The following is a 27,466-nucleotide window of genomic DNA, read 5'->3' as shown; positions in this document are numbered from 1 at the left end:
AGAGAAATGGATTCATGTCTATTGTGAAGAGGCTTGTATGTCAAGTAAAAGTTTAGAACTCAGCCAGCAAATGGAATGACATTTTAAGATTAAAAGATGAATTTGGCAAACTAATAAAGAAAAAGGCTAGTTATGATACTTTTTACAAATACCCAATTGAAAGCTAGTGAGGTCCAGAACTAAAATTTCAGCACTGAAGATAGAGTAAGCTGCATAAAGAATATTTTAAGTCTGGGAAGAAATGACATGGGCAGGGAAGTAAAGGAAAGGAAGAAATGAAAAATGACTTTGTCTAGTTTGAGATGTTCAGTGGATGGGGATGCTATTAATCAATATGTTGACTTCTAGTAGGGAACACAAAAATGAATTGTTTTGACCAATGTAGACTAAAGTAATAAGGGGCATCCAAGTGGAGATGCAATCTGTTCAACATAATGGTATGGATTATCGAGAGAGAGACTAGGGAGTTTGTTATTCTGGAATATCAGAAAACCAACTGTATAAAGAAGAACATGTCTCTGATCCCCAAACGTAATAACATTAAAAACAAGTTTAACTTAGACTAATAATTCTTGACTAATAAACTCAGGCTCTTCCTAATGACTACTTCTAACACAAGAACTCACATTCTTGCTCTTTTGAAAAAATCAAAAGTAAACTGGCCTTATCTTCTTCACTCATCATAATTTCTAGAATATCAGCATTCATCTTGTAGCAAGTTCCCTCATTACCCAGAGATGGAATTCATAGATTAAAAAGGGAGAGGTAGGCACTGGTGATGTTTTTCTATCACAGATTGAACTTCAGTTTTTAAAAAGTTTGTAGTGTACCCTTATAGAGACAAGGATCAAGAAGTACATTTATCAACAGGTATTTATCAAGGTCAAAGTAGGGATCACAAAAAAAAAAAAAAAGTAGGTATGTGTCTTGCACACAAAGAATCTGCAATAAACAATCAGACCCTTCCATAAAATCTCCAATACATGGGGCTTATATAAATCCAAATTTGAAGCTTGCTAAAACAAGTACAGATGAGTACGTGAGGATGTTGGGAAGTAAACATGTCACTGGAGAAATAGAGGTGGAGATATGGGTGGATCTGGGTTTGGTTAAGAATGAATCAGATCATCCCACAGAGGGTGGCTCCTCCCTAAATGGACTTGCTATAAAAAGGCCATTAACCAGACTTCAGTACCCAGCAAGCTCCTTCAGCTGCATTCTATTTGCTCTTCTTGTGAACAGGTAAGAGGGAATACATTTAACTTTGCCTACTTAGTGTTAACCAAAGTGGAAATCTGGATGAATGTGTACTCTGAGGAAAAAACAAGTACTGGTGTTTGGGGTTTTTCCTTTATCTTTGGTGTCACTATCACTAAAAGTTTATTTCTATGTAGAAAGAAAATGAGGGCAAAAATCTATTTTCCATGGGACGTTCAATAATCTCTTTGTGTTGTTAGACTGTCCTCTTATACATTCAAATAACAAATATACATCATCTATCTTTGTATTTGCCAAGTGCTGCTCTTAGCACTGGTTTTTTCAGAAGTGAATTATATAAACTCCCTACTCTGAGAGGCTTACATTTAGTAGGGGGAGACATTCAGTAAAAAATAAATAAATGAATAAGATAATTTCAAATTATGTCAAGAACAATGAAGAAAATAAAAGAGTGGTAGAGTAATAGGAGGAAGAGGGTATTTTAAATTGTAAGGCCAAGGAGGACCTTTCTAGGAAACTAACTTTGTTTGCCTGGTGAATAAAGTTTCTTTTTTTTTTTAATTGGCACATAATTGCACATATTTGGGGGTAGATATGATATTTTGATACATATATACAATGGGTCATGATCAAATCAAAGTAATTAGCATACCTATCACCTCAAACACTTATCATTTCTTTGTGTTGGGAACATTCAAAACCATTCTCTAGCTATTTTGAAACATAAAGCAAATTATTGTTAACTATGGTAACCCTATTGTGCTATAAAATATAAATATTCCTCCTATCTAACTGTATGTTTAGTTTCCACATATAAGTGAGAATATGTGGTCTTTTTATTTCTGTGACTGGCTTATTTCACAAACTACAATATCCTTGAGGCTCAATCCGTGTTGCCATAAATGACAGGACTTCATTATATTTTTATGACTAATACTCTATTGTGTATGTATGCCATATTTTCCATATCCATTATCCATCAATGGATACTTACTTTGGTTCCACAGCCTATCTATTATGAATAGTGCTGCAATAAACATGGGCAGGCAGATATCTCTTTGACACACTGATTCCATTACCTTTGGAATATATACTCAGTATTGGGACTGCTAGATTATATGGTAGTTCTACTTTTAGTTTTTTGAGGATACTCCATACTGTTTTCCCTAATAGCTATACCAACATTCCCAGAAACAGTGTATAAGAGTTCCCCTTTCTCTATATCCTTGCCAGCATTTGTTATTACTTTTTCTAACTGGGATGAGATGATACTCCATTGAGCTGAGATCTTAAAGATGAAAGACACTAACCAAGGCAAAGGGCTAGATTCTAAAGCAAAAACTTATTTCAAATTAGAAAAGGAGCCTACAGAAAATTTTAAAAGGGGAATAGTGGTATGTGGTGATATCAGAGAGCTAAACAGGTAGAGGCCAAGTAAAAAGGGGCATAATAGCCAGGTGTGGTGGTACATGCCTATTACCTTAGCAACTCCAGAGGTAGGCAGGATGACCATAAAATCAAGGCTAGCCTCAGAAACTTATCAAGACCCTGTCTCAAAAAAATAAAAATGGCTAGGTATTCGACTCAGTGCTTAAGCATCCTTGGTTCAAACCCCAGTCCCAAATTAAGGTGGTGGGCATATATTATTTTATTTTAAAAAATATTTTTAGTTGCAGATGGACACAATACCTTTATTTTATTTATTTACTTCTATGTGGTGCTGAGGATCGAACTCAGTATCTCACATATGCTAGGCAAGCGCTCTACCACTGAGCTACAACCCCAGCCTCTGTACATTATTTTAAATACATGAAAAGTCACTAGAGGGTATTAATCAGGATGAGCAAAATAATGTAATGTTTCTAAAAGATCACTAAATTGCTATGTGGAAAATAGGGTTATAGGAATGCAAAAGTGGGATTAAGTTGATAGACTATAATAGTTTAGGTGAGAAATGGAAATAATAAAAAATCATGAGAAATATCTGTTTGTAGAATCCAAAAACTTTTAACTTATCTTTGATACCCTGTCTTTACACCACACTGATTCATTACCATGTCCAGTCAGCTCTGCTTAAGCAACATGTTAAGTCCACTTCATTTGTCTCCTTCACCACTATCATCCTAGTCCCACCTCTATTATATTACATGAAAATACCACAACTTAATTCATCATTTTTCTAATGATAATTATTTGGGTAGTTTCTATTTGAAGAGGTATTATAAATAACAGAGCTATAAGCATTTTGTGTGAAACTTTTAGTTAATGTATATATGATTTGGGGGGAATATGATAGAAGTAACTGCTGGTTCTCAGATATTACCAAGAAATTTTTCAAAATGTTTCTTCCAGTTTATACTCTCTTTAGCTGAAAATAAAAGACCTCAGTTCTCCACATCCTAATATTTGCTGACGCCAAGTTTCCTTTTTATCTTTTTAGTCATTTTGGTGGTTATACTGTAGTTCCACAGTATAATTTCAATTTGTATCTCCCTAGTGATTAACCAGGCTGAAAACTTTTATATATTTATTGGCCACTTGGATATTCTTTTCTGTAAAGTTCCTGTGGCAGAGACCCAATTTTCTGTTGGCTATCTGTATTTATTTATTTATTTATAGGAGTTATTTTTCAAGACAAAGCACTTTATTGGTTATATGTGTTATTTATATCTTCCACTCTATGGCTTGTCCTTCTCTCCTTTAAAGGTAATTTTTAAATGAAAAGACAATCCTACTTTTAATGCAGTCCAACTTTCTAATCATTTTATGAATAGTACTTTGAGTTCTATTAAGAAGTATTTACCTACCCTGAGGTCTTGAAGGTAATCTATATCTTTTATGTAAGATCTATTTTTATTCCATATGGAAATTCTCTTAACCCAGAACAATCTACTCAGAAGTTACACTTTCCCTACTGACTGAACTACCATCTGTGTCATAAAACAAAAGCCCAGAGTGATACAGGTCTGATTTTGGACTACTAACTTACATTGTTCCTTTTGTTTAGCCACGGACCAATGCCATATTGTCTCCCTTTATAATACACATTACTATCTGGTATATCCTTCAACTTTTCCAAGATTGTTATATCTAATCTTAGTTCTCTTCATTTTCATATCAATTTTAGAAATCCTCTTATCAATCTTTACTTTTAAAAACTTCAGGGATTTTGAATGTAATTTTATTGCCTCTGTAAATAAATTTCAGGATATCTGATATTTTAACAATATTGAAGCTTTCAATCCACAAATAAGGTCTATTCTTCTATATTCATCATCTGTGTACAGATCTTTCATTAGATTTCTAGAAATTTTCTATTTTTTGTGTTTTTATAAATAATATCCTTTCTTATTTCACTGTTTTGCTATTATGTAGAAGTATAATTGGTCTTTGTATATTTAAATATACAAATATACAAACACTGATAATTTTACTTATTCTAAGAGTTCAGCTGTACATTCTTTTTGATTTTCCACATACAAAAATATCATTCTGTAATTAAGGACAGTTTTATTACTTCTTTTCTAATTACTCTCTTTTTAATTGCTTTTGTTTATTGCTATGGCTAGGACCTTTATCCCAGGGCTGAATAGGATGAAAGCAGGTATATTAAGTCTCATTCCCAAACCTGGAGGTGAAATTTTCTACATTTTACCATTAAATATGATTTTTGCTATAACATTTTCAGACATAATTGATGTGTTTGCTTTATAAATCAGAATTAATGTTGAATTTAAAGGTTTATTTATTTATTTTTAAATCTCGAGAGGTTTATATAATTTCCCCATTACTTTAGCTCTGTAGTTGATTGGTTTTCCAATATTAAATCAAACTTGAATTTTTTGAAATAAAACTTACTTAGGAGTGTTGCAAATTCCTCTAATAAAACATTGAATGATGCTTACTATTATTTCCTTTCAGATTATTGTACCTATATTTTTGGGAAAAAATATACTGAAAATTTCATTTCTTTTAATATGGTTCTGAGATTTTTAATGAATTGAGAAATTAATGTTTCCTCTTTTTATTTTCTCTGAAACAATCTGTGTAATGTCTGTATTGTAATGATTTTTGGATATGGTCTTAAATACCATCATAAATAAGAAGGGTTGAAAAAAATATTAAATTTTACAAGGCACATAACTGTATTTTATTTTATTATTCTTTTATGCCTTAACATAACTGCATTTTAAAAATTCAGTCTTTATAATCTTCCACAAAGCCAAGATCTGGTCTTCTTTACATACATTAAAATTAATAATAAAAGTATATATAATTCTACTAATTTATTTCATACTTTATATTAATCATGCTTCTTTTATGTTTTCTCCTTCTTTCTTTTCTTTTTCTTCTTTCCTGACTTATATTGAATTACTGGAGCTTTTATTTCCTCTTCTCCTATAAAATAGTTTAGAAGATGTAAATTCTATTCTTGTAGTGAACAAACTTACCAAAATGTACATTTGATTTAACCAGTTAAAATTGATCAATATCTATTTCCTCCAAGAATCCAAGGCCCATAATTACTTTAATTATGATTACTACATATACATTCGTGTCTTTCACATTACTTTCTATACTATTTTAGATTCACCTGTTTTAATATAGTCATTGTAACTACTTCTTAAAATCAATGTCTATTTACACTAATTGAGACATTTATTAATTTTTTGACCATCAATGATATAACTGCACGTTATTTCTTAAATGGCAAAATAAAAACAAATCAAAACCAAATTTCTTTTAACATTAAAAAGCTACTGAAGTCACACTATCCAATTAAAAATAGTTTCAACTTTACAAAATGTTTTTTAAAAAGGTAAATTGAATATTCAGTTTTTGCCCTGAAAGCGGGCAAACTGCATTTCTCAGCAACTTTACTGTTTATAAAAATCATCTTTTGGGGGCAGGTAACCAGGGCTTGAGCCCAGTGGCACTCAACCATCAAGTCACATCCCGAGTCTTTTTTATTTTTGAGATGGGGTCTTGCTAAGTTGCTAAGGGCCTCACTAAGTTACTGGTGGCTGGCTTTGAACCTACAGTCTTCCTCAGCCTTCCACGCTGCTGGGATTAAAGGTGTATGCAAACATAACCAAGTGAAAATCAGCTTCTGATAAGTGATTTTCAGCTAATTATTCTAGTAAATACTCTAGTGAGTTTTTCTAAATCTTGTATGAGCAACAGCCATTAAAACAAGGGGATTATCTTACGTTGAGCATAAAAAGGTCTATAAAGCTACAAAACTACTGTTGCAAATGGGTTCAAGTCCCAGAAATTAGCAGTCTTAGGAAATCTGTCAAATTCTTTCTTGATTCTACATAGATGAAATTCTAGATGGACAGTAAAGAGATTTCATGGTCAGCATTCGTTTACAAACATAGACTACATAAGGGCTATAGGTTTAAAATGTGGAAAATCACTATAATAATTAAAACAATTTTTTAAAAAATGAAGTATGAGTAAACTTTTATTTCTTCTTTCTAGGTTCACATATACTGCCTAAAGATGTCTACCATCATGGAAAACATCATTGCTATCATTGATATATTCCAAAAATATTCAGAAACAGATAAAGAAACTGAAACTCTGAACAAAAAAGAGCTGAAGGAACTTCTGGAAACAGAGTTTCAGCAAATTCTAAAAGTAAGAGCTATGTGATAGGACCATAATACAGATTTCCTGATCTTCAGCTATGATCTAACGAAGTATTGTCCTGAATGTTTTTTGAACCATTTAATTTGGAAGTGAATCTGAGTTAGACTTATTTCAAAAGAGGTAGAAATTTTTTTCATTTACCTGTAAGTAAACTGCATGTACATGCACAAACACACAAAGTGAAAGAAACATACATGTTTCCTTCTAAAAAATGAATGTCAATTAGTTACTCTATATATTGTACTTCCCAAATCAAGTTTAATAGGGTATATTTTAAACCATGAATTGTTATTTTAAATCATGACACTTATATAATAAAAACACGCATTTATCACATCAAAACTTTAAATTCTTTCGTACTACCTCTTTAAAACTTACCTAAAACACAGTATCTACAAAATTTACCTAAGTCAAGATGAGGTAAAAACATCACAGAAAGAAACGAAGACTCTGGTTTCATATTTTTGTAAAAAGCGTTCATATAACGAAAATGCATGCTGATTTCCTTAGCTCACAATGGGAATAATACGGCAATCTCCTTCTATCATTTCTCCTTACAGAATCCAGATGACCCTGATATGGCAGATGTCTTCATGGAAATGCTAGATATAGACCACAACGAAAAAATAGATTTCACAGAATTTCTGCTGATGCTATTCAAGCTGGCTCAAGCATATTATGACTCCACAAAGAGTCAAAATTACCGAAAATCAAGTTCAAAAGGAAAAAGGCATAGTAATCTTGATGAAAATGAAACAGAAGATGGAGAAGAAGATGTGGAAATTGAAAGAAAGAGAACATCAAGGCATTCAAGAACAGATAGAAAGTCAAGATCCAAAGGCACAATAGAAAAAGGAAAAAACAAACACAGGACCAGGTCAGGGGAGCGGGGAAGAAGTGACTCAAGCAAAGGAACAAGAAGAGAACATACAAAAAGACACCATGATACAAAGGTAAAGAACAAAAAAAGGTCTAACTCATCAGAAGTCAGAGAGATAAGAACAGGCCCCAGGGCAGGACAGGAAACCCACCGCGAGCACTCAGCGGACAGCTCCCGGCGCCACGGCACGGGGCAGGGGCAGTCCACCTCCAGGGGCGACAGACGCCGAGAACCCAGCGTCAGTCAGGCCAGCGACAGCGAAGGGCACTCAGAAGACTCGGCCAGGCAATCCCCATCCGCCCACGGAAGGTCCGGGTCCACGCCGAGGACCCAGCAGGGATCTACCCGGGGCCACGCAAGAGACAGCTCCAGGGACACCGGGTCGCGTCAGGGACAGACTGCTAGACGACACACGCAGTCCGACACCGCTCACGGGCGGTCAGCCTCCAGCTCGAGGGGAGGACAGGGGAGCCGTCACCAGCAGGGGCCAGACAGCTCCAGGCACCCGCAAACCTCCTCTGAGGCCAGTGGCCGCGGACACAGCGAGGCCAGTGACAGCGAAGGCCAGTCGCAAGACTCAGAGAGTCAGTCCGACGCAGGCCACGGCCGGTCCGGGTCCCGACAGGGCCACCGCCAGGAATCCACCACTGGCCGGTCCGGGGAGAGGGCCAGGCACTCCGGGTCTCGCCTGTACCGTGTAGACACTCAAGAACGGTCCGAGTCCGCCAGCAGCCAGGGCCAGTCCGGTGCCAGGGCAACACAGAGCTCCCGCCAGGAGCAAGCACGGGACAGTTCCAGACACGGGGCCTCCCAGGACAGGCAGACGTCCACCGGCAGACACGTCGACTCCTCCCGTGGAAGGGCCGGAACCAGCTCCGGCCGAACACAGGGATCCCGCCACGAGCAGGCCCGAGACAGCTCTGGGCACTCCGAGTCCGACGAGGGTGAGTTCACTGCTCAGGGGCACTCAGCATCCGGCAGTGGACGGGGAAGACAGGGATCCCGCCGGGAGCAGGCACGGGACAGCACCGGGCACTCCGGGTCCCATCACCGCCAGCAGGACTCCCAGGGACGGTCCGGGTCTTCCCGCGGCCAGTCAGGATCCACCAGTGCAACCAGACAAGCCCACGGCCACCAGCAGGCAGCGGACAGCACCAGGCACTCAGGCACAGGCTCCTCTCGCAGGCAGGCTGAATCTTCCCACGGGCACGCAAGAACAGGCCCCAGGGCAGGACAGGAAACCCACCGCGAGCACTCAGCGGACAGCTCCCGGCGCCACGGCACGGGGCAGGGGCAGTCCACCTCCAGGGGCGACAGACGCCGAGAACCCAGCGTCAGTCAGGCCAGCGACAGCGAAGGGCACTCAGAAGACTCGGCCAGGCAATCCCCATCCGCCCACGGAAGGTCCGGGTCCACGCCGAGGACCCAGCAGGGATCTACCCGGGGCCACGCAAGAGACAGCTCCAGGGACACCGGGTCGCGTCAGGGACAGACTGCTAGACGACACACGCAGTCCGACTCCGCTCACGGGCGGTCAGCCTCCAGCTCGAGGGGAGGACAGGGGAGCCGTCACCAGCAGGGGCCAGACAGCTCCAGGCACCCGCAAACCTCCTCTGAGGCCAGTGGCCGCGGACACAGCGAGGCCAGTGACAGCGAAGGCCAGTCGCAAGACTCAGAGAGTCAGTCCGACGCAGGCCACGGCCGGTCCGGGTCCCGACAGGGCCACCGCCAGGAATCCACCACTGGCCGGTCCGGGGAGAGGGCCAGGCACTCCGGGTCTCGCCTGTACCGTGTAGACACTCAAGAACGGTCCGAGTCCGCCAGCAGCCAGGGCCAGTCCGGTGCCAGGGCAACACAGAGCTCCCGCCAGGAGCAAGCACGGGACAGTTCCAGACACGGGGCCTCCCAGGACAGGCAGACGTCCACCGGCAGACACGTCGACTCCTCCCGTGGAAGGGCCGGAACCAGCTCCGGCCGAACACAGGGATCCCGCCACGAGCAGGCCCGAGACAGCTCTGGGCACTCCGAGTCCGACGAGGGTGAGTTCACTGCTCAGGGGCACTCAGCATCCGGCAGTGGACGGGGAAGACAGGGATCCCGCCGGGAGCAGGCACGGGACAGCACCGGGCACTCCGGGTCCCATCACCGCCAGCAGGACTCCCAGGGACGGTCCGGGTCTTCCCGCGGCCAGTCAGGATCCACCAGTGCAACCAGACAAGCCCACGGCCACCAGCAGGCAGCGGACAGCACCAGGCACTCAGGCACAGGCTCCTCTCGCAGGCAGGCTGAATCTTCCCACGGGCACGCAAGAACAGGCCCCAGGGCAGGACAGGAAACCCACCGCGAGCACTCAGCGGACAGCTCCCGGCGCCACGGCACGGGGCAGGGGCAGTCCACCTCCAGGGGCGACAGACGCCGAGAACCCAGCGTCAGTCAGGCCAGCGACAGCGAAGGGCACTCAGAAGACTCGGCCAGGCAATCCCCATCCGCCCACGGAAGGTCCGGGTCCACGCCGAGGACCCAGCAGGGATCTACCCGGGGCCACGCAAGAGACAGCTCCAGGGACACCGGGTCGCGTCAGGGACAGACTGCTAGACGACACACGCAGTCCGACACCGCTCACGGGCGGTCAGCCTCCAGCTCGAGGGGAGGACAGGGGAGCCGTCACCAGCAGGGGCCAGACAGCTCCAGGCACCCGCAAACCTCCTCTGAGGCCAGTGGCCGCGGACACAGCGAGGCCAGTGACAGCGAAGGCCAGTCGCAAGACTCAGAGAGTCAGTCCGACGCAGGCCACGGCCGGTCCGGGTCCCGACAGGGCCACCGCCAGGAATCCACCACTGGCCGGTCCGGGGAGAGGGCCAGGCACTCCGGGTCTCGCCTGTACCGTGTAGACACTCAAGAACGGTCCGAGTCCGCCAGCAGCCAGGGCCAGTCCGGTGCCAGGGCAACACAGAGCTCCCGCCAGGAGCAAGCACGGGACAGTTCCAGACACGGGGCCTCCCAGGACAGGCAGACGTCCACCGGCAGACACGTCGACTCCTCCCGTGGAAGGGCCGGAACCAGCTCCGGCCGAACACAGGGATCCCGCCACGAGCAGGCCCGAGACAGCTCTGGGCACTCCGAGTCCGACGAGGGTGAGTTCACTGCTCAGGGGCACTCAGCATCCGGCAGTGGACGGGGAAGACAGGGATCCCGCCGGGAGCAGGCACGGGACAGCACCGGGCACTCCGGGTCCCATCACCGCCAGCAGGACTCCCAGGGACGGTCCGGGTCTTCCCGCGGCCAGTCAGGATCCACCAGTGCAACCAGACAAGCCCACGGCCACCAGCAGGCAGCGGACAGCACCAGGCACTCAGGCACAGGCTCCTCTCGCAGGCAGGCTGAATCTTCCCACGGGCACGCAAGAACAGGCCCCAGGGCAGGACAGGAAACCCACCGCGAGCACTCAGCGGACAGCTCCCGGCGCCACGGCACGGGGCAGGGGCAGTCCACCTCCAGGGGCGACAGACGCCGAGAACCCAGCGTCAGTCAGGCCAGCGACAGCGAAGGGCACTCAGAAGACTCGGCCAGGCAATCCCCATCCGCCCACGGAAGGTCCGGGTCCACGCCGAGGACCCAGCAGGGATCTACCCGGGGCCACGCAAGAGACAGCTCCAGGGACACCGGGTCGCGTCAGGGACAGACTGCTAGACGACACACGCAGTCCGACACCGCTCACGGGCGGTCAGCCTCCAGCTCGAGGGGAGGACAGGGGAGCCGTCACCAGCAGGGGCCAGACAGCTCCAGGCACCCGCAAACCTCCTCTGAGGCCAGTGGCCGCGGACACAGCGAGGCCAGTGACAGCGAAGGCCAGTCGCAAGACTCAGAGAGTCAGTCCGACGCAGGCCACGGCCGGTCCGGGTCCCGACAGGGCCACCGCCAGGAATCCACCACTGGCCGGTCCGGGGAGAGGGCCAGGCACTCCGGGTCTCGCCTGTACCGTGTAGACACTCAAGAACGGTCCGAGTCCGCCAGCAGCCAGGGCCAGTCCGGTGCCAGGGCAACACAGAGCTCCCGCCAGGAGCAAGCACGGGACAGTTCCAGACACGGGGCCTCCCAGGACAGGCAGACGTCCACCGGCAGACACGTCGACTCCTCCCGTGCAAGGGCCGGAACCAGCTCCGGCCGAACACAGGGATCCCGCCACGAGCAGGCCCGAGACAGCTCTGGGCACTCCGAGTCCGACGAGGGTGAGTTCACTGCTCAGGGGCACTCAGCATCCGGCAGTGGACGGGGAAGACAGGGATCCCGCCGGGAGCAGGCACGGGACAGCACCGGGCACTCCGGGTCCCATCACCGCCAGCAGGACTCCCAGGGACGGTCCGGGTCTTCCCGCGGCCAGTCAGGATCCACCAGTGCAACCAGACAAGCCCACGGCCACCAGCAGGCAGCGGACAGCACCAGGCACTCAGGCACAGGCTCCTCTCGCAGGCAGGCTGAATCTTCCCACGGGCACGCAAGAACAGGCCCCAGGGCAGGACAGGAAACCCACCGCGAGCACTCAGCGGACAGCTCCCGGCGCCACGGCACGGGGCAGGGGCAGTCCACCTCCAGGGGCGACAGACGCCGAGAACCCAGCGTCAGTCAGGCCAGCGACAGCGAAGGGCACTCAGAAGACTCGGCCAGGCAATCCCCATCCGCCCACGGAAGGTCCGGGTCCACGCCGAGGACCCAGCAGGGATCTACCCGGGGCCACGCAAGAGACAGCTCCAGGGACACCGGGTCGCGTCAGGGACAGACTGCTAGACGACACACGCAGTCCGACACCGCTCACGGGCGGTCAGCCTCCAGCTCGAGGGGAGGACAGGGGAGCCGTCACCAGCAGGGGCCAGACAGCTCCAGGCACCCGCAAACCTCCTCTGAGGCCAGTGGCCGCGGACACAGCGAGGCCAGTGACAGCGAAGGCCAGTCGCAAGACTCAGAGAGTCAGTCCGACGCAGGCCACGGCCGGTCCGGGTCCCGACAGGGCCACCGCCAGGAATCCACCACTGGCCGGTCCGGGGAGAGGGCCAGGCACTCCGGGTCTCGCCTGTACCGTGTAGACACTCAAGAACGGTCCGAGTCCGCCAGCAGCCAGGGCCAGTCCGGTGCCAGGGCAACACAGAGCTCCCGCCAGGAGCAAGCACGGGACAGTTCCAGACACGGGGCCTCCCAGGACAGGCAGACGTCCACCGGCAGACACGTCGACTCCTCCCGTGGAAGGGCCGGAACCAGCTCCGGCCGAACACAGGGATCCCGCCACGAGCAGGCCCGAGACAGCTCTGGGCACTCCGAGTCCGACGAGGGTGAGTTCACTGCTCAGGGGCACTCAGCATCCGGCAGTGGACGGGGAAGACAGGGATCCCGCCGGGAGCAGGCACGGGACAGCACCGGGCACTCCGGGTCCCATCACCGCCAGCAGGACTCCCAGGGACGGTCCGGGTCTTCCCGCGGCCAGTCAGGATCCACCAGTGCAACCAGACAAGCCCACGGCCACCAGCAGGCAGCGGACAGCACCAGGCACTCAGGCACAGGCTCCTCTCGCAGGCAGGCTGAATCTTCCCACGGGCACGCAAGAACAGGCCCCAGGGCAGGACAGGAAACCCACCGCGAGCACTCAGCGGACAGCTCCCGGCGCCACGGCACGGGGCAGGGGCAGTCCACCTCCAGGGGCGACAGACGCCGAGAACCCAGCGTCAGTCAGGCCAGCGACAGCGAAGGGCACTCAGAAGACTCGGCCAGGCAATCCCCATCCGCCCACGGAAGGTCCGGGTCCACGCCGAGGACCCAGCAGGGATCTACCCGGGGCCACGCAAGAGACAGCTCCAGGGACACCGGGTCGCGTCAGGGACAGACTGCTAGACGACACACGCAGTCCGACACCGCTCACGGGCGGTCAGCCTCCAGCTCGAGGGGAGGACAGGGGAGCCGTCACCAGCAGGGGCCAGACAGCTCCAGGCACCCGCAAACCTCCTCTGAGGCCAGTGGCCGCGGACACAGCGAGGCCAGTGACAGCGAAGGCCAGTCGCAAGACTCAGAGAGTCAGTCCGACGCAGGCCACGGCCGGTCCGGGTCCCGACAGGGCCACCGCCAGGAATCCACCACTGGCCGGTCCGGGGAGAGGGCCAGGCACTCCGGGTCTCGCCTGTACCGTGTAGACACTCAAGAACGGTCCGAGTCCGCCAGCAGCCAGGGCCAGTCCGGTGCCAGGGCAACACAGAGCTCCCGCCAGGAGCAAGCACGGGACAGTTCCAGACACGGGGCCTCCCAGGACAGGCAGACGTCCACCGGCAGACACGTCGACTCCTCCCGTGGAAGGGCCGGAACCAGCTCCGGCCGAACACAGGGATCCCGCCACGAGCAGGCCCGAGACAGCTCTGGGCACTCCGAGTCCGACGAGGGTGAGTTCACTGCTCAGGGGCACTCAGCATCCGGCAGTGGACGGGGAAGACAGGGATCCCGCCGGGAGCAGGCACGGGACAGCACCGGGCACTCCGGGTCCCATCACCGCCAGCAGGACTCCCAGGGACGGTCCGGGTCTTCCCGCGGCCAGTCAGGATCCACCAGTGCAACCAGACAAGCCCACGGCCACCAGCAGGCAGCGGACAGCACCAGGCACTCAGGCACAGGCTCCTCTCGCAGGCAGGCTGAATCTTCCCACGGGCACGCAAGAACAGGCCCCAGGGCAGGACAGGAAACCCACCGCGAGCACTCAGCGGACAGCTCCCGGCGCCACGGCACGGGGCAGGGGCAGTCCACCTCCAGGGGCGACAGACGCCGAGAACCCAGCGTCAGTCAGGCCAGCGACAGCGAAGGGCACTCAGAAGACTCGGCCAGGCAATCCCCATCCGCCCACGGAAGGTCCGGGTCCACGCCGAGGACCCAGCAGGGATCTACCCGGGGCCACGCAAGAGACAGCTCCAGGGACACCGGGTCGCGTCAGGGACAGACTGCTAGACGACACACGCAGTCCGACACCGCTCACGGGCGGTCAGCCTCCAGCTCGAGGGGAGGACAGGGGAGCCGTCACCAGCAGGGGCCAGACAGCTCCAGGCACCCGCAAACCTCCTCTGAGGCCAGTGGCCGCGGACACAGCGAGGCCAGTGACAGCGAAGGCCAGTCGCAAGACTCAGAGAGTCAGTCCGACGCAGGCCACGGCCGGTCCGGGTCCCGACAGGGCCACCGCCAGGAATCCACCACTGGCCGGTCCGGGGAGAGGGCCAGGCACTCCGGGTCTCGCCTGTACCGTGTAGACACTCAAGAACGGTCCGAGTCCGCCAGCAGCCAGGGCCAGTCCGGTGCCAGGGCAACACAGAGCTCCCGCCAGGAGCAAGCACGGGACAGTTCCAGACACGGGGCCTCCCAGGACAGGCAGACGTCCACCGGCAGACACGTCGACTCCTCCCGTGGAAGGGCCGGAACCAGCTCCGGCCGAACACAGGGATCCCGCCACGAGCAGGCCCGAGACAGCTCTGGGCACTCCGAGTCCGACGAGGGTGAGTTCACTGCTCAGGGGCACTCAGCATCCGGCAGTGGACGGGGAAGACAGGGATCCCGCCGGGAGCAGGCACGGGACAGCACCGGGCACTCCGGGTCCCATCACCGCCAGCAGGACTCCCAGGGACGGTCCGGGTCTTCCCGCGGCCAGTCAGGATCCACCAGTGCAACCAGACAAGCCCACGGCCACCAGCAGGCAGCGGACAGCACCAGGCACTCAGGCACAGGCTCCTCTCGCAGGCAGGCTGAATCTTCCCACGGGCACGCAAGAACAGGCCCCAGGGCAGGACAGGAAACCCACCGCGAGCACTCAGCGGACAGCTCCCGGCGCCACGGCACGGGGCAGGGGCAGTCCACCTCCAGGGGCGACAGACGCCGAGAACCCAGCGTCAGTCAGGCCAGCGACAGCGAAGGGCACTCAGAAGACTCGGCCAGGCAATCCCCATCCGCCCACGGAAGGTCCGGGTCCACGCCGAGGACCCAGCAGGGATCTACCCGGGGCCACGCAAGAGACAGCTCCAGGGACACCGGGTCGCGTCAGGGACAGACTGCTAGACGACACACGCAGTCCGACACCGCTCACGGGCGGTCAGCCTCCAGCTCGAGGGGAGGACAGGGGAGCCGTCACCAGCAGGGGCCAGACAGCTCCAGGCACCCGCAAACCTCCTCTGAGGCCAGTGGCCGCGGACACAGCGAGGCCAGTGACAGCGAAGGCCAGTCGCAAGACTCAGAGAGTCAGTCCGACGCAGGCCACGGCCGGTCCGGGTCCCGACAGGGCCACCGCCAGGAATCCACCACTGGCCGGTCCGGGGAGAGGGCCAGGCACTCCGGGTCTCGCCTGTACCGTGTAGACACTCAAGAACGGTCCGAGTCCGCCAGCAGCCAGGGCCAGTCCGGTGCCAGGGCAACACAGAGCTCCCGCCAGGAGCAAGCACGGGACAGTTCCAGACACGGGGCCTCCCAGGACAGGCAGACGTCCACCGGCAGACACGTCGACTCCTCCCGTGCAAGGGCCGGAACCAGCTCCGGCCGAACACAGGGATCCCGCCACGAGCAGGCCCGAGACAGCTCTGGGCACTCCGAGTCCGACGAGGGTGAGTTCACTGCTCAGGGGCACTCAGCATCCGGCAGTGGACGGGGAAGACAGGGATCCCGCCGGGAGCAGGCACGGGACAGCACCGGGCACTCCGGGTCCCATCACCGCCAGCAGGACTCCCAGGGACGGTCCGGGTCTTCCCGCGGCCAGTCAGGATCCACCAGTGCAACCAGACAAGCCCACGGCCACCAGCAGGCAGCGGACAGCACCAGGCACTCAGGCACAGGCTCCTCTCGCAGGCAGGCTGAATCTTCCCACGGGCACGCAAGAACAGGCCCCAGGGCAGGACAGGAAACCCACCGCGAGCACTCAGCGGACAGCTCCCGGCGCCACGGCACGGGGCAGGGGCAGTCCACCTCCAGGGGCGACAGACGCCGAGAACCCAGCGTCAGTCAGGCCAGCGACAGCGAAGGGCACTCAGAAGACTCGGCCAGGCAATCCCCATCCGCCCACGGAAGGTCCGGGTCCACGCCGAGGACCCAGCAGGGATCTACCCGGGGCCACGCAAGAGACAGCTCCAGGGACACCGGGTCGCGTCAGGGACAGACTGCTAGACGACACACGCAGTCCGACACCGCTCACGGGCGGTCAGCCTCCAGCTCGAGGGGAGGACAGGGGAGCCGTCACCAGCAGGGGCCAGACAGCTCCAGGCACCCGCAAACCTCCTCTGAGGCCAGTGGCCGCGGACACAGCGAGGCCAGTGACAGCGAAGGCCAGTCGCAAGACTCAGAGAGTCAGTCCGACGCAGGCCACGGCCGGTCCGGGTCCCGACAGGGCCACCGCCAGGAATCCACCACTGGCCGGTCCGGGGAGAGGGCCAGGCACTCCGGGTCTCGCCTGTACCGTGTAGACACTCAAGAACGGTCCGAGTCCGCCAGCAGCCAGGGCCAGTCCGGTGCCAGGGCAACACAGAGCTCCCGCCAGGAGCAAGCACGGGACAGTTCCAGACACGGGGCCTCCCAGGACAGGCAGACGTCCACCGGCAGACACGTCGACTCCTCCCGTGGAAGGGCCGGAACCAGCTCCGGCCGAACACAGGGATCCCGCCACGAGCAGGCCCGAGACAGCTCTGGGCACTCCGAGTCCGACGAGGGTGAGTTCACTGCTCAGGGGCACTCAGCATCCGGCAGTGGACGGGGAAGACAGGGATCCCGCCGGGAGCAGGCACGGGACAGCACCGGGCACTCCGGGTCCCATCACCGCCAGCAGGACTCCCAGGGACGGTCCGGGTCTTCCCGCGGCCAGTCAGGATCCACCAGTGCAACCAGACAAGCCCACGGCCACCAGCAGGCAGCGGACAGCACCAGGCACTCAGGCACAGGCTCCTCTCGCAGGCAGGCTGAATCTTCCCACGGGCACGCAAGAACAGGCCCCAGGGCAGGACAGGAAACCCACCGCGAGCACTCAGCGGACAGCTCCCGGCGCCACGGCACGGGGCAGGGGCAGTCCACCTCCAGGGGCGACAGACGCCGAGAACCCAGCGTCAGTCAGGCCAGCGACAGCGAAGGGCACTCAGAAGACTCGGCCAGGCAATCCCCATCCGCCCACGGAAGGTCCGGGTCCACGCCGAGGACCCAGCAGGGATCTACCCGGGGCCACGCAAGAGACAGCTCCAGGGACACCGGGTCGCGTCAGGGACAGACTGCTAGACGACACACGCAGTCCGACACCGCTCACGGGCGGTCAGCCTCCAGCTCGAGGGGAGGACAGGGGAGCCGTCACCAGCAGGGGCCAGACAGCTCCAGGCACCCGCAAACCTCCTCTGAGGCCAGTGGCCGCGGACACAGCGAGGCCAGTGACAGCGAAGGCCAGTCGCAAGACTCAGAGAGTCAGTCCGACGCAGGCCACGGCCGGTCCGGGTCCCGACAGGGCCACCGCCAGGAATCCACCACTGGCCGGTCCGGGGAGAGGGCCAGGCACTCCGGGTCTCGCCTGTACCGTGTAGACACTCAAGAACGGTCCGAGTCCGCCAGCAGCCAGGGCCAGTCCGGTGCCAGGGCAACACAGAGCTCCCGCCAGGAACAAGCACGGGACAGTTCCAGACACGGGGCCTCCCAGGACAGGCAGACGTCCACCGGCAGACACGTCGACTCCTCCCGTGGAAGGGCCGGAACCAGCTCCGGCCGAACACAGGGATCCCGCCACGAGCAGGCCCGAGACAGCTCTGGGCACTCCGAGTCCGACGAGGGTGAGTTCACTGCTCAGGGGCACTCAGCATCCGGCAGTGGACGGGGAAGACAGGGATCCCGCCGGGAGCAGGCACGGGACAGCACCGGGCACTCCGGGTCCCATCACCGCCAGCAGGACTCCCAGGGACGGTCCGGGTCTTCCCGCGGCCAGTCAGGATCCACCAGTGCAACCAGACAAGCCCACGGCCACCAGCAGGCAGCGGACAGCACCAGGCACTCAGGCACAGGCTCCTCTCGCAGGCAGGCTGAATCTTCCCACGGGCACGCAAGAACAGGCCCCAGGGCAGGACAGGAAACCCACCGCGAGCACTCAGCGGACAGCTCCCGGCGCCACGGCACGGGGCAGGGGCAGTCCACCTCCAGGGGCGACAGACGCCGAGAACCCAGCGTCAGTCAGGCCAGCGACAGCGAAGGGCACTCAGAAGACTCGGCCAGGCAATCCCCATCCGCCCACGGAAGGTCCGGGTCCACGCCGAGGACCCAGCAGGGATCTACCCGGGGCCACGCAAGAGACAGCTCCAGGGACACCGGGTCGCGTCAGGGACAGACTGCTAGACGACACACGCAGTCCGACACCGCTCACGGGCGGTCAGCCTCCAGCTCGAGGGGAGGACAGGGGAGCCGTCACCAGCAGGGGCCAGACAGCTCCAGGCACCCGCAAACCTCCTCTGAGGCCAGTGGCCGCGGACACAGCGAGGCCAGTGACAGCGAAGGCCAGTCGCAAGACTCAGAGAGTCAGTCCGACGCAGGCCACGGCCGGTCCGGGTCCCGACAGGGCCACCGCCAGGAATCCACCACTGGCCGGTCCGGGGAGAGGGCCAGGCACTCCGGGTCTCGCCTGTACCGTGTAGACACTCAAGAACGGTCCGAGTCCGCCAGCAGCCAGGGCCAGTCCGGTGCCAGGGCAACACAGAGCTCCCGCCAGGAGCAAGCACGGGACAGTTCCAGACACGGGGCCTCCCAGGACAGGCAGACGTCCACCGGCAGACACGTCGACTCCTCCCGTGCAAGGGCCGGAACCAGCTCCGGCCGAACACAGGGATCCCGCCACGAGCAGGCCCGAGACAGCTCTGGGCACTCCGAGTCCGACGAGGGTGAGTTCACTGCTCAGGGGCACTCAGCATCCGGCAGTGGACGGGGAAGACAGGGATCCCGCCGGGAGCAGGCACGGGACAGCACCGGGCACTCCGGGTCCCATCACCGCCAGCAGGACTCCCAGGGACGGTCCGGGTCTTCCCGCGGCCAGTCAGGATCCACCAGTGCAACCAGACAAGCCCACGGCCACCAGCAGGCAGCGGACAGCACCAGGCACTCAGGCACAGGCTCCTCTCGCAGGCAGGCTGAATCTTCCCACGGGCACGCAAGAACAGGCCCCAGGGCAGGACAGGAAACCCACCGCGAGCACTCAGCGGACAGCTCCCGGCGCCACGGCACGGGGCAGGGGCAGTCCACCTCCAGGGGCGACAGACGCCGAGAACCCAGCGTCAGTCAGGCCAGCGACAGCGAAGGGCACTCAGAAGACTCGGCCAGGCAATCCCCATCCGCCCACGGAAGGTCCGGGTCCACGCCGAGGACCCAGCAGGGATCTACCCGGGGCCACGCAAGAGACAGCTCCAGGGACACCGGGTCGCGTCAGGGACAGACTGCTAGACGACACACGCAGTCCGACACCGCTCACGGGCGGTCAGCCTCCAGCTCGAGGGGAGGACAGGGGAGCCGTCACCAGCAGGGGCCAGACAGCTCCAGGCACCCGCAAACCTCCTCTGAGGCCAGTGGCCGCGGACACAGCGAGGCCAGTGACAGCGAAGGCCAGTCGCAAGACTCAGAGAGTCAGTCCGACGCAGGCCACGGCCGGTCCGGGTCCCGACAGGGCCACCGCCAGGAATCCACCACTGGCCGGTCCGGGGAGAGGGCCAGGCACTCCGGGTCTCGCCTGTACCGTGTAGACACTCAAGAACGGTCCGAGTCCGCCAGCAGCCAGGGCCAGTCCGGTGCCAGGGCAACACAGAGCTCCCGCCAGGAGCAAGCACGGGACAGTTCCAGACACGGGGCCTCCCAGGACAGGCAGACGTCCACCGGCAGACACGTCGACTCCTCCCGTGCAAGGGCCGGAACCAGCTCCGGCCGAACACAGGGATCCCGCCACGAGCAGGCCCGAGACAGCTCTGGGCACTCCGAGTCCGACGAGGGTGAGTTCACTGCTCAGGGGCACTCAGCATCCGGCAGTGGACGGGGAAGACAGGGATCCCGCCGGGAGCAGGCACGGGACAGCACCGGGCACTCCGGGTCCCATCACCGCCAGCAGGACTCCCAGGGACGGTCCGGGTCTTCCCGCGGCCAGTCAGGATCCACCAGTGCAACCAGACAAGCCCACGGCCACCAGCAGGCAGCGGACAGCACCAGGCACTCAGGCACAGGCTCCTCTCGCAGGCAGGCTGAATCTTCCCACGGGCACGCAAGAACAGGCCCCAGGGCAGGACAGGAAACCCACCGCGAGCACTCAGCGGACAGCTCCCGGCGCCACGGCACGGGGCAGGGGCAGTCCACCTCCAGGGGCGACAGACGCCGAGAACCCAGCGTCAGTCAGGCCAGCGACAGCGAAGGGCACTCAGAAGACTCGGCCAGGCAATCCCCATCCGCCCACGGAAGGTCCGGGTCCACGCCGAGGACCCAGCAGGGATCTACCCGGGGCCACGCAAGAGACAGCTCCAGGGACACCGGGTCGCGTCAGGGACAGACTGCTAGACGACACACGCAGTCCGACACCGCTCACGGGCGGTCAGCCTCCAGCTCGAGGGGAGGACAGGGGAGCCGTCACCAGCAGGGGCCAGACAGCTCCAGGCACCCGCAAACCTCCTCTGAGGCCAGTGGCCGCGGACACAGCGAGGCCAGTGACAGCGAAGGCCAGTCGCAAGACTCAGAGAGTCAGTCCGACGCAGGCCACGGCCGGTCCGGGTCCCGACAGGGCCACCGCCAGGAATCCACCACTGGCCGGTCCGGGGAGAGGGCCAGGCACTCCGGGTCTCGCCTGTACCGTGTAGACACTCAAGAACGGTCCGAGTCCGCCAGCAGCCAGGGCCAGTCCGGTGCCAGGGCAACACAGAGCTCCCGCCAGGAGCAAGCACGGGACAGTTCCAGACACGGGGCCTCCCAGGACAGGCAGACGTCCACCGGCAGACACGTCGACTCCTCCCGTGGAAGGGCCGGAACCAGCTCCGGCCGAACACAGGGATCCCGCCACGAGCAGGCCCGAGACAGCTCTGGGCACTCCGAGTCCGACGAGGGTGAGTTCACTGCTCAGGGGCACTCAGCATCCGGCAGTGGACGGGGAAGACAGGGATCCCGCCGGGAGCAGGCACGGGACAGCACCGGGCACTCCGGGTCCCATCACCGCCAGCAGGACTCCCAGGGACGGTCCGGGTCTTCCCGCGGCCAGTCAGGATCCACCAGTGCAACCAGACAAGCCCACGGCCACCAGCAGGCAGCGGACAGCACCAGGCACTCAGGCACAGGCTCCTCTCGCAGGCAGGCTGAATCTTCCCACGGGCACGCAAGAACAGGCCCCAGGGCAGGACAGGAAACCCACCGCGAGCACTCAGCGGACAGCTCCCGGCGCCACGGCACGGGGCAGGGGCAGTCCACCTCCAGGGGCGACAGACGCCGAGAACCCAGCGTCAGTCAGGCCAGCGACAGCGAAGGGCACTCAGAAGACTCGGCCAGGCAATCCCCATCCGCCCACGGAAGGTCCGGGTCCACGCCGAGGACCCAGCAGGGATCTACCCGGGGCCACGCAAGAGACAGCTCCAGGGACACCGGGTCGCGTCAGGGACAGACTGCTAGACGATACACGCAGTCCGACACCGCTCACGGGCGGTCAGCCTCCAGCTCGAGGGGAGGACAGGGGAGCCGTCACCAGCAGGGGCCAGACAGCTCCAGGCACCCGCAAACCTCCTCTGAGGCCAGTGGCCGCGGACACAGCGAGGCCAGTGACAGCGAAGGCCAGTCGCAAGACTCAGAGAGTCAGTCCGACGCAGGCCACGGCCGGTCCGGGTCCCGACAGGGCCACCGCCAGGAATCCACCACTGGCCGGTCCGGGGAGAGGGCCAGGCACTCCGGGTCTCGCCTGTACCGTGTAGACACTCAAGAACGGTCCGAGTCCGCCAGCAGCCAGGGCCAGTCCGGTGCCAGGGCAACACAGAGCTCCCGCCAGGAACAAGCACGGGACAGTTCCAGACACGGGGCCTCCCAGGACAGGCAGACGTCCACCGGCAGACACGTCGACTCCTCCCGTGGAAGGGCCGGAACCAGCTCCGGCCGAACACAGGGATCCCGCCACGAGCAGGCCCGAGACAGCTCTGGGCACTCCGAGTCCGACGAGGGTGAGTTCACTGCTCAGGGGCACTCAGCATCCGGCAGTGGACGGGGAAGACAGGGATCCCGCCGGGAGCAGGCACGGGACAGCACCGGGCACTCCGGGTCCCATCACCGCCAGCAGGACTCCCAGGGACGGTCCGGGTCTTCCCGCGGCCAGTCAGGATCCACCAGTGCAACCAGACAAGCCCACGGCCACCAGCAGGCAGCGGACAGCACCAGGCACTCAGGCACAGGCTCCTCTCGCAGGCAGGCTGAATCTTCCCACGGGCACGCAAGAACAGGCCCCAGGGCAGGACAGGAAACCCACCGCGAGCACTCAGCGGACAGCTCCCGGCGCCACGGCACGGGGCAGGGGCAGTCCACCTCCAGGGGCGACAGACGCCGAGAACCCAGCGTCAGTCAGGCCAGCGACAGCGAAGGGCACTCAGAAGACTCGGCCAGGCAATCCCCATCCGCCCACGGAAGGTCCGGGTCCACGCCGAGGACCCAGCAGGGATCTACCCGGGGCCACGCAAGAGACAGCTCCAGGGACACCGGGTCGCGTCAGGGACAGACTGCTAGACGACACACGCAGTCCGACACCGCTCACGGGCGGTCAGCCTCCAGCTCGAGGGGAGGACAGGGGAGCCGTCACCAGCAGGGGCCAGACAGCTCCAGGCACCCGCAAACCTCCTCTGAGGCCAGTGGCCGCGGACACAGCGAGGCCAGTGACAGCGAAGGCCAGTCGCAAGACTCAGAGAGTCAGTCCGACGCAGGCCACGGCCGGTCCGGGTCCCGACAGGGCCACCGCCAGGAATCCACCACTGGCCGGTCCGGGGAGAGGGCCAGGCACTCCGGGTCTCGCCTGTACCGTGTAGACACTCAAGAACGGTCCGAGTCCGCCAGCAGCCAGGGCCAGTCCGGTGCCAGGGCAACACAGAGCTCCCGCCAGGAGCAAGCACGGGACAGTTCCAGACACGGGGCCTCCCAGGACAGGCAGACGTCCACCGGCAGACACGTCGACTCCTCCCGTGCAAGGGCCGGAACCAGCTCCGGCCGAACACAGGGATCCCGCCACGAGCAGGCCCGAGACAGCTCTGGGCACTCCGAGTCCGACGAGGGTGAGTTCACTGCTCAGGGGCACTCAGCATCCGGCAGTGGACGGGGAAGACAGGGATCCCGCCGGGAGCAGGCACGGGACAGCACCGGGCACTCCGGGTCCCATCACCGCCAGCAGGACTCCCAGGGACGGTCCGGGTCTTCCCGCGGCCAGTCAGGATCCACCAGTGCAACCAGACAAGCCCACGGCCACCAGCAGGCAGCGGACAGCACCAGGCACTCAGGCACAGGCTCCTCTCGCAGGCAGGCTGAATCTTCCCACGGGCACGCAAGAACAGGCCCCAGGGCAGGACAGGAAACCCACCGCGAGCACTCAGCGGACAGCTCCCGGCGCCACGGCACGGGGCAGGGGCAGTCCACCTCCAGGGGCGACAGACGCCGAGAACCCAGCGTCAGTCAGGCCAGCGACAGCGAAGGGCACTCAGAAGACTCGGCCAGGCAATCCCCATCCGCCCACGGAAGGTCCGGGTCCACGCCGAGGACCCAGCAGGGATCTACCCGGGGCCACGCAAGAGACAGCTCCAGGGACACCGGGTCGCGTCAGGGACAGACTGCTAGACGACACACGCAGTCCGACACCGCTCACGGGCGGTCAGCCTCCAGCTCGAGGGGAGGACAGGGGAGCCGTCACCAGCAGGGGCCAGACAGCTCCAGGCACCCGCAAACCTCCTCTGAGGCCAGTGGCCGCGGACACAGCGAGGCCAGTGACAGCGAAGGCCAGTCGCAAGACTCAGAGAGTCAGTCCGACGCAGGCCACGGCCGGTCCGGGTCCCGACAGGGCCACCGCCAGGAATCCACCACTGGCCGGTCCGGGGAGAGGGCCAGGCACTCCGGGTCTCGCCTGTACCGTGTAGACACTCAAGAACGGTCCGAGTCCGCCAGCAGCCAGGGCCAGTCCGGTGCCAGGGCAACACAGAGCTCCCGCCAGGAGCAAGCACGGGACAGTTCCAGACACGGGGCCTCCCAGGACAGGCAGACGTCCACCGGCAGACACGTCGACTCCTCCCGTGCAAGGGCCGGAACCAGCTCCGGCCGAACACAGGGATCCCGCCACGAGCAGGCCCGAGACAGCTCTGGGCACTCCGAGTCCGACGAGGGTGAGTTCACTGCTCAGGGGCACTCAGCATCCGGCAGTGGACGGGGAAGACAGGGATCCCGCCGGGAGCAGGCACGGGACAGCACCGGGCACTCCGGGTCCCATCACCGCCAGCAGGACTCCCAGGGACGGTCCGGGTCTTCCCGCGGCCAGTCAGGATCCACCAGTGCAACCAGACAAGCCCACGGCCACCAGCAGGCAGCGGACAGCACCAGGCACTCAGGCACAGGCTCCTCTCGCAGGCAGGCTGAATCTTCCCACGGGCACGCAAGAACAGGCCCCAGGGCAGGACAGGAAACCCACCGCGAGCACTCAGCGGACAGCTCCCGGCGCCACGGCACGGGGCAGGGGCAGTCCACCTCCAGGGGCGACAGACGCCGAGAACCCAGCGTCAGTCAGGCCAGCGACAGCGAAGGGCACTCAGAAGACTCGGCCAGGCAATCCCCATCCGCCCACGGAAGACCTGTTTCAGCACATGAGTCTGTACCCATCCATTCAAGTGATAGCCCCAGAGAGTGTTTCTATGATCAAGGAGTGATGCATGATCAGCAGGTGTCTGATTCTTCTCCTGAAATATCAGAATATGATACAGAAAATCAAGGTGATCATTTTCCCATTCATCCTAAATCAGATCATAGTTCAGGAGTAGAATCTTGTGGTGATCATCACAGTTCCGAAGTTAATTATTTTCCCTCATTTATCAGTGAAAGTCGTCACTATGGATCAGGTATAGGTTGGAGGCATGGCAGTTATGGTAGTGGTGCATATGAATATGGTCAGTCAGGATTTGGGAAATCTCAAGCTAGAGTCATTAGTGAAAAATGCAGTCCTGTGGAATTAACAAAGAGATATGAAAATAGAAAATCACCTGGATATGGAATACAATATATGAGATCCAGTATATTAGGCAGTAATAGAGAGCCAGAAATGCATAACCGTTCAAGTGATATGTCAAGACAGCTGGGGTTCATTCAGTCCCCAGGATACTATTACTATGAATGAGAAATCAGTAAGCAATCAGTTTAAATAGAATTAAACCAAGTAGTAGGAGAAAGAACCTATTAACACTTTGTTCTAGAAAGTTTACCTATTACTTTAATAGAAGTTTCTTATCTATTTGAAATATGTTATACTCTTTCATTACTTTGGTGGTAGTTTCTTTTTATTCTCTAGACCTTTTAAACCTTATATTTAGAAAATATTAAGGAAATTAATATCATTCAAATCTAAATTTGCAAAACTATTAAGTATGTATAGTTGAAATAAGGATTCTTTTTTTCATAACTTTAAATGTGAGATCCTCTCTGAATTAATATATGAATTTTTCTGAAAAGTATCTAAGGAGGTAAATATGCTAAATCATTCTTTTGGAGGCCAAAGCCACTATATCACACCATGGCTCAGCACATCTTCTCATATTATTCTTCTACTGGAAGTCTGTTTACTTATCATTCAAAAAAATCACATTGGATTAAAAATTGTGCAAGGTATAAAACTCAATAAAAGTTGATCTTGTTACCTAGCTTGTCTCTTTTATGCTTTTTTTCCTCAAGTGCAAAAGGGGTTTTTTTCCCATATGTAGGATTTAATCTCTTTTGTATACATAGGAAATCTGAACATATAGCAATATATACTATGCAAAAGTAATAAATAAGAAGGAATTTAATCAAATCATATGTGTTCCCCAATATAATCATTGTCCCACATTATCACCTTTTCAAAGTTAAAACACTTTGTTGAATCATAAATATTCCTACCATTAATATGAAATCATTAATTCAAGTGTTTAACATCCACATCAAAGCAAGAATTTTGACTGTGGGTCCTTCTGCCAAAGATGCTGGCAAATGCTTTCAAGGGAGTCTAATGAAAGTAAAGAACTTAGCTGAAGTGTCTTGACAACACAAAAGCAATTTAAAAAATGCCTCTGGGTTGGGCAATAGCTCAGTGGTAGAGCATCTGCCTCGCTCGTGTGAGGCACTAGGTTCGATCCTCAGCACCACATAGAAATAAATAAAGATATTTTGTCCATCTACAACTAAAAAATATTTTTAAATAAATAAGTAAAAAGAAAGAAAATGCCTTCCTTTCCTGAAAGGACAACAGATGAACTTTTATGATTTAGGCAATTAGATAAAGAAAGGGCAGGGGAAAAAAAAGAATAGTACAAATGTCAACAATTTTCTTCTACTAGAAGGAAAATCCTTCTGTGAGACCCCTACCAATGTTTACTTCCCATAATATCCAACTGGTGGCGGTATGTAGGCCAGTGTTCTCATTTTGCCGATGAGTCTATCACACAAATAACACACAGCAAAATATTAATTAGATTTCAAATCTTCAAG

At 55.9% G+C, this 27,466-nt stretch overlaps 1 protein-coding gene across 1 annotated transcript; it reads left to right on the top strand.

Annotated features, from left to right (window-relative positions):
• Window positions 1-6,723: 6,723 nt before the first annotated feature.
• FLG (filaggrin) lies at window positions 6,724-26,123 on the top strand (the record flags this gene model as incomplete). The annotated part of the gene is made up of 3 exons (XM_081308191.1): window positions 6,724-6,861; window positions 7,434-19,012; window positions 25,583-26,123. 3 exons carry the CDS (start codon window positions 6,724-6,726, stop codon window positions 26,121-26,123), a joined length of 12,258 nt encoding a protein of 4,085 aa, XP_081164317.1.
• Between the last annotated feature and the right edge of the window lie 1,343 nt (window positions 26,124-27,466).

Source organism: Spermophilus citellus, assembly GCF_964194105.1.
Source record: "Spermophilus citellus genome assembly, chromosome: 9".
In the NCBI taxonomy this organism is placed as follows: Eukaryota; Metazoa; Chordata; class Mammalia; order Rodentia; family Sciuridae; genus Spermophilus; species Spermophilus citellus.
This window is presented reverse-complemented; position numbering and strand designations above follow the sequence as displayed.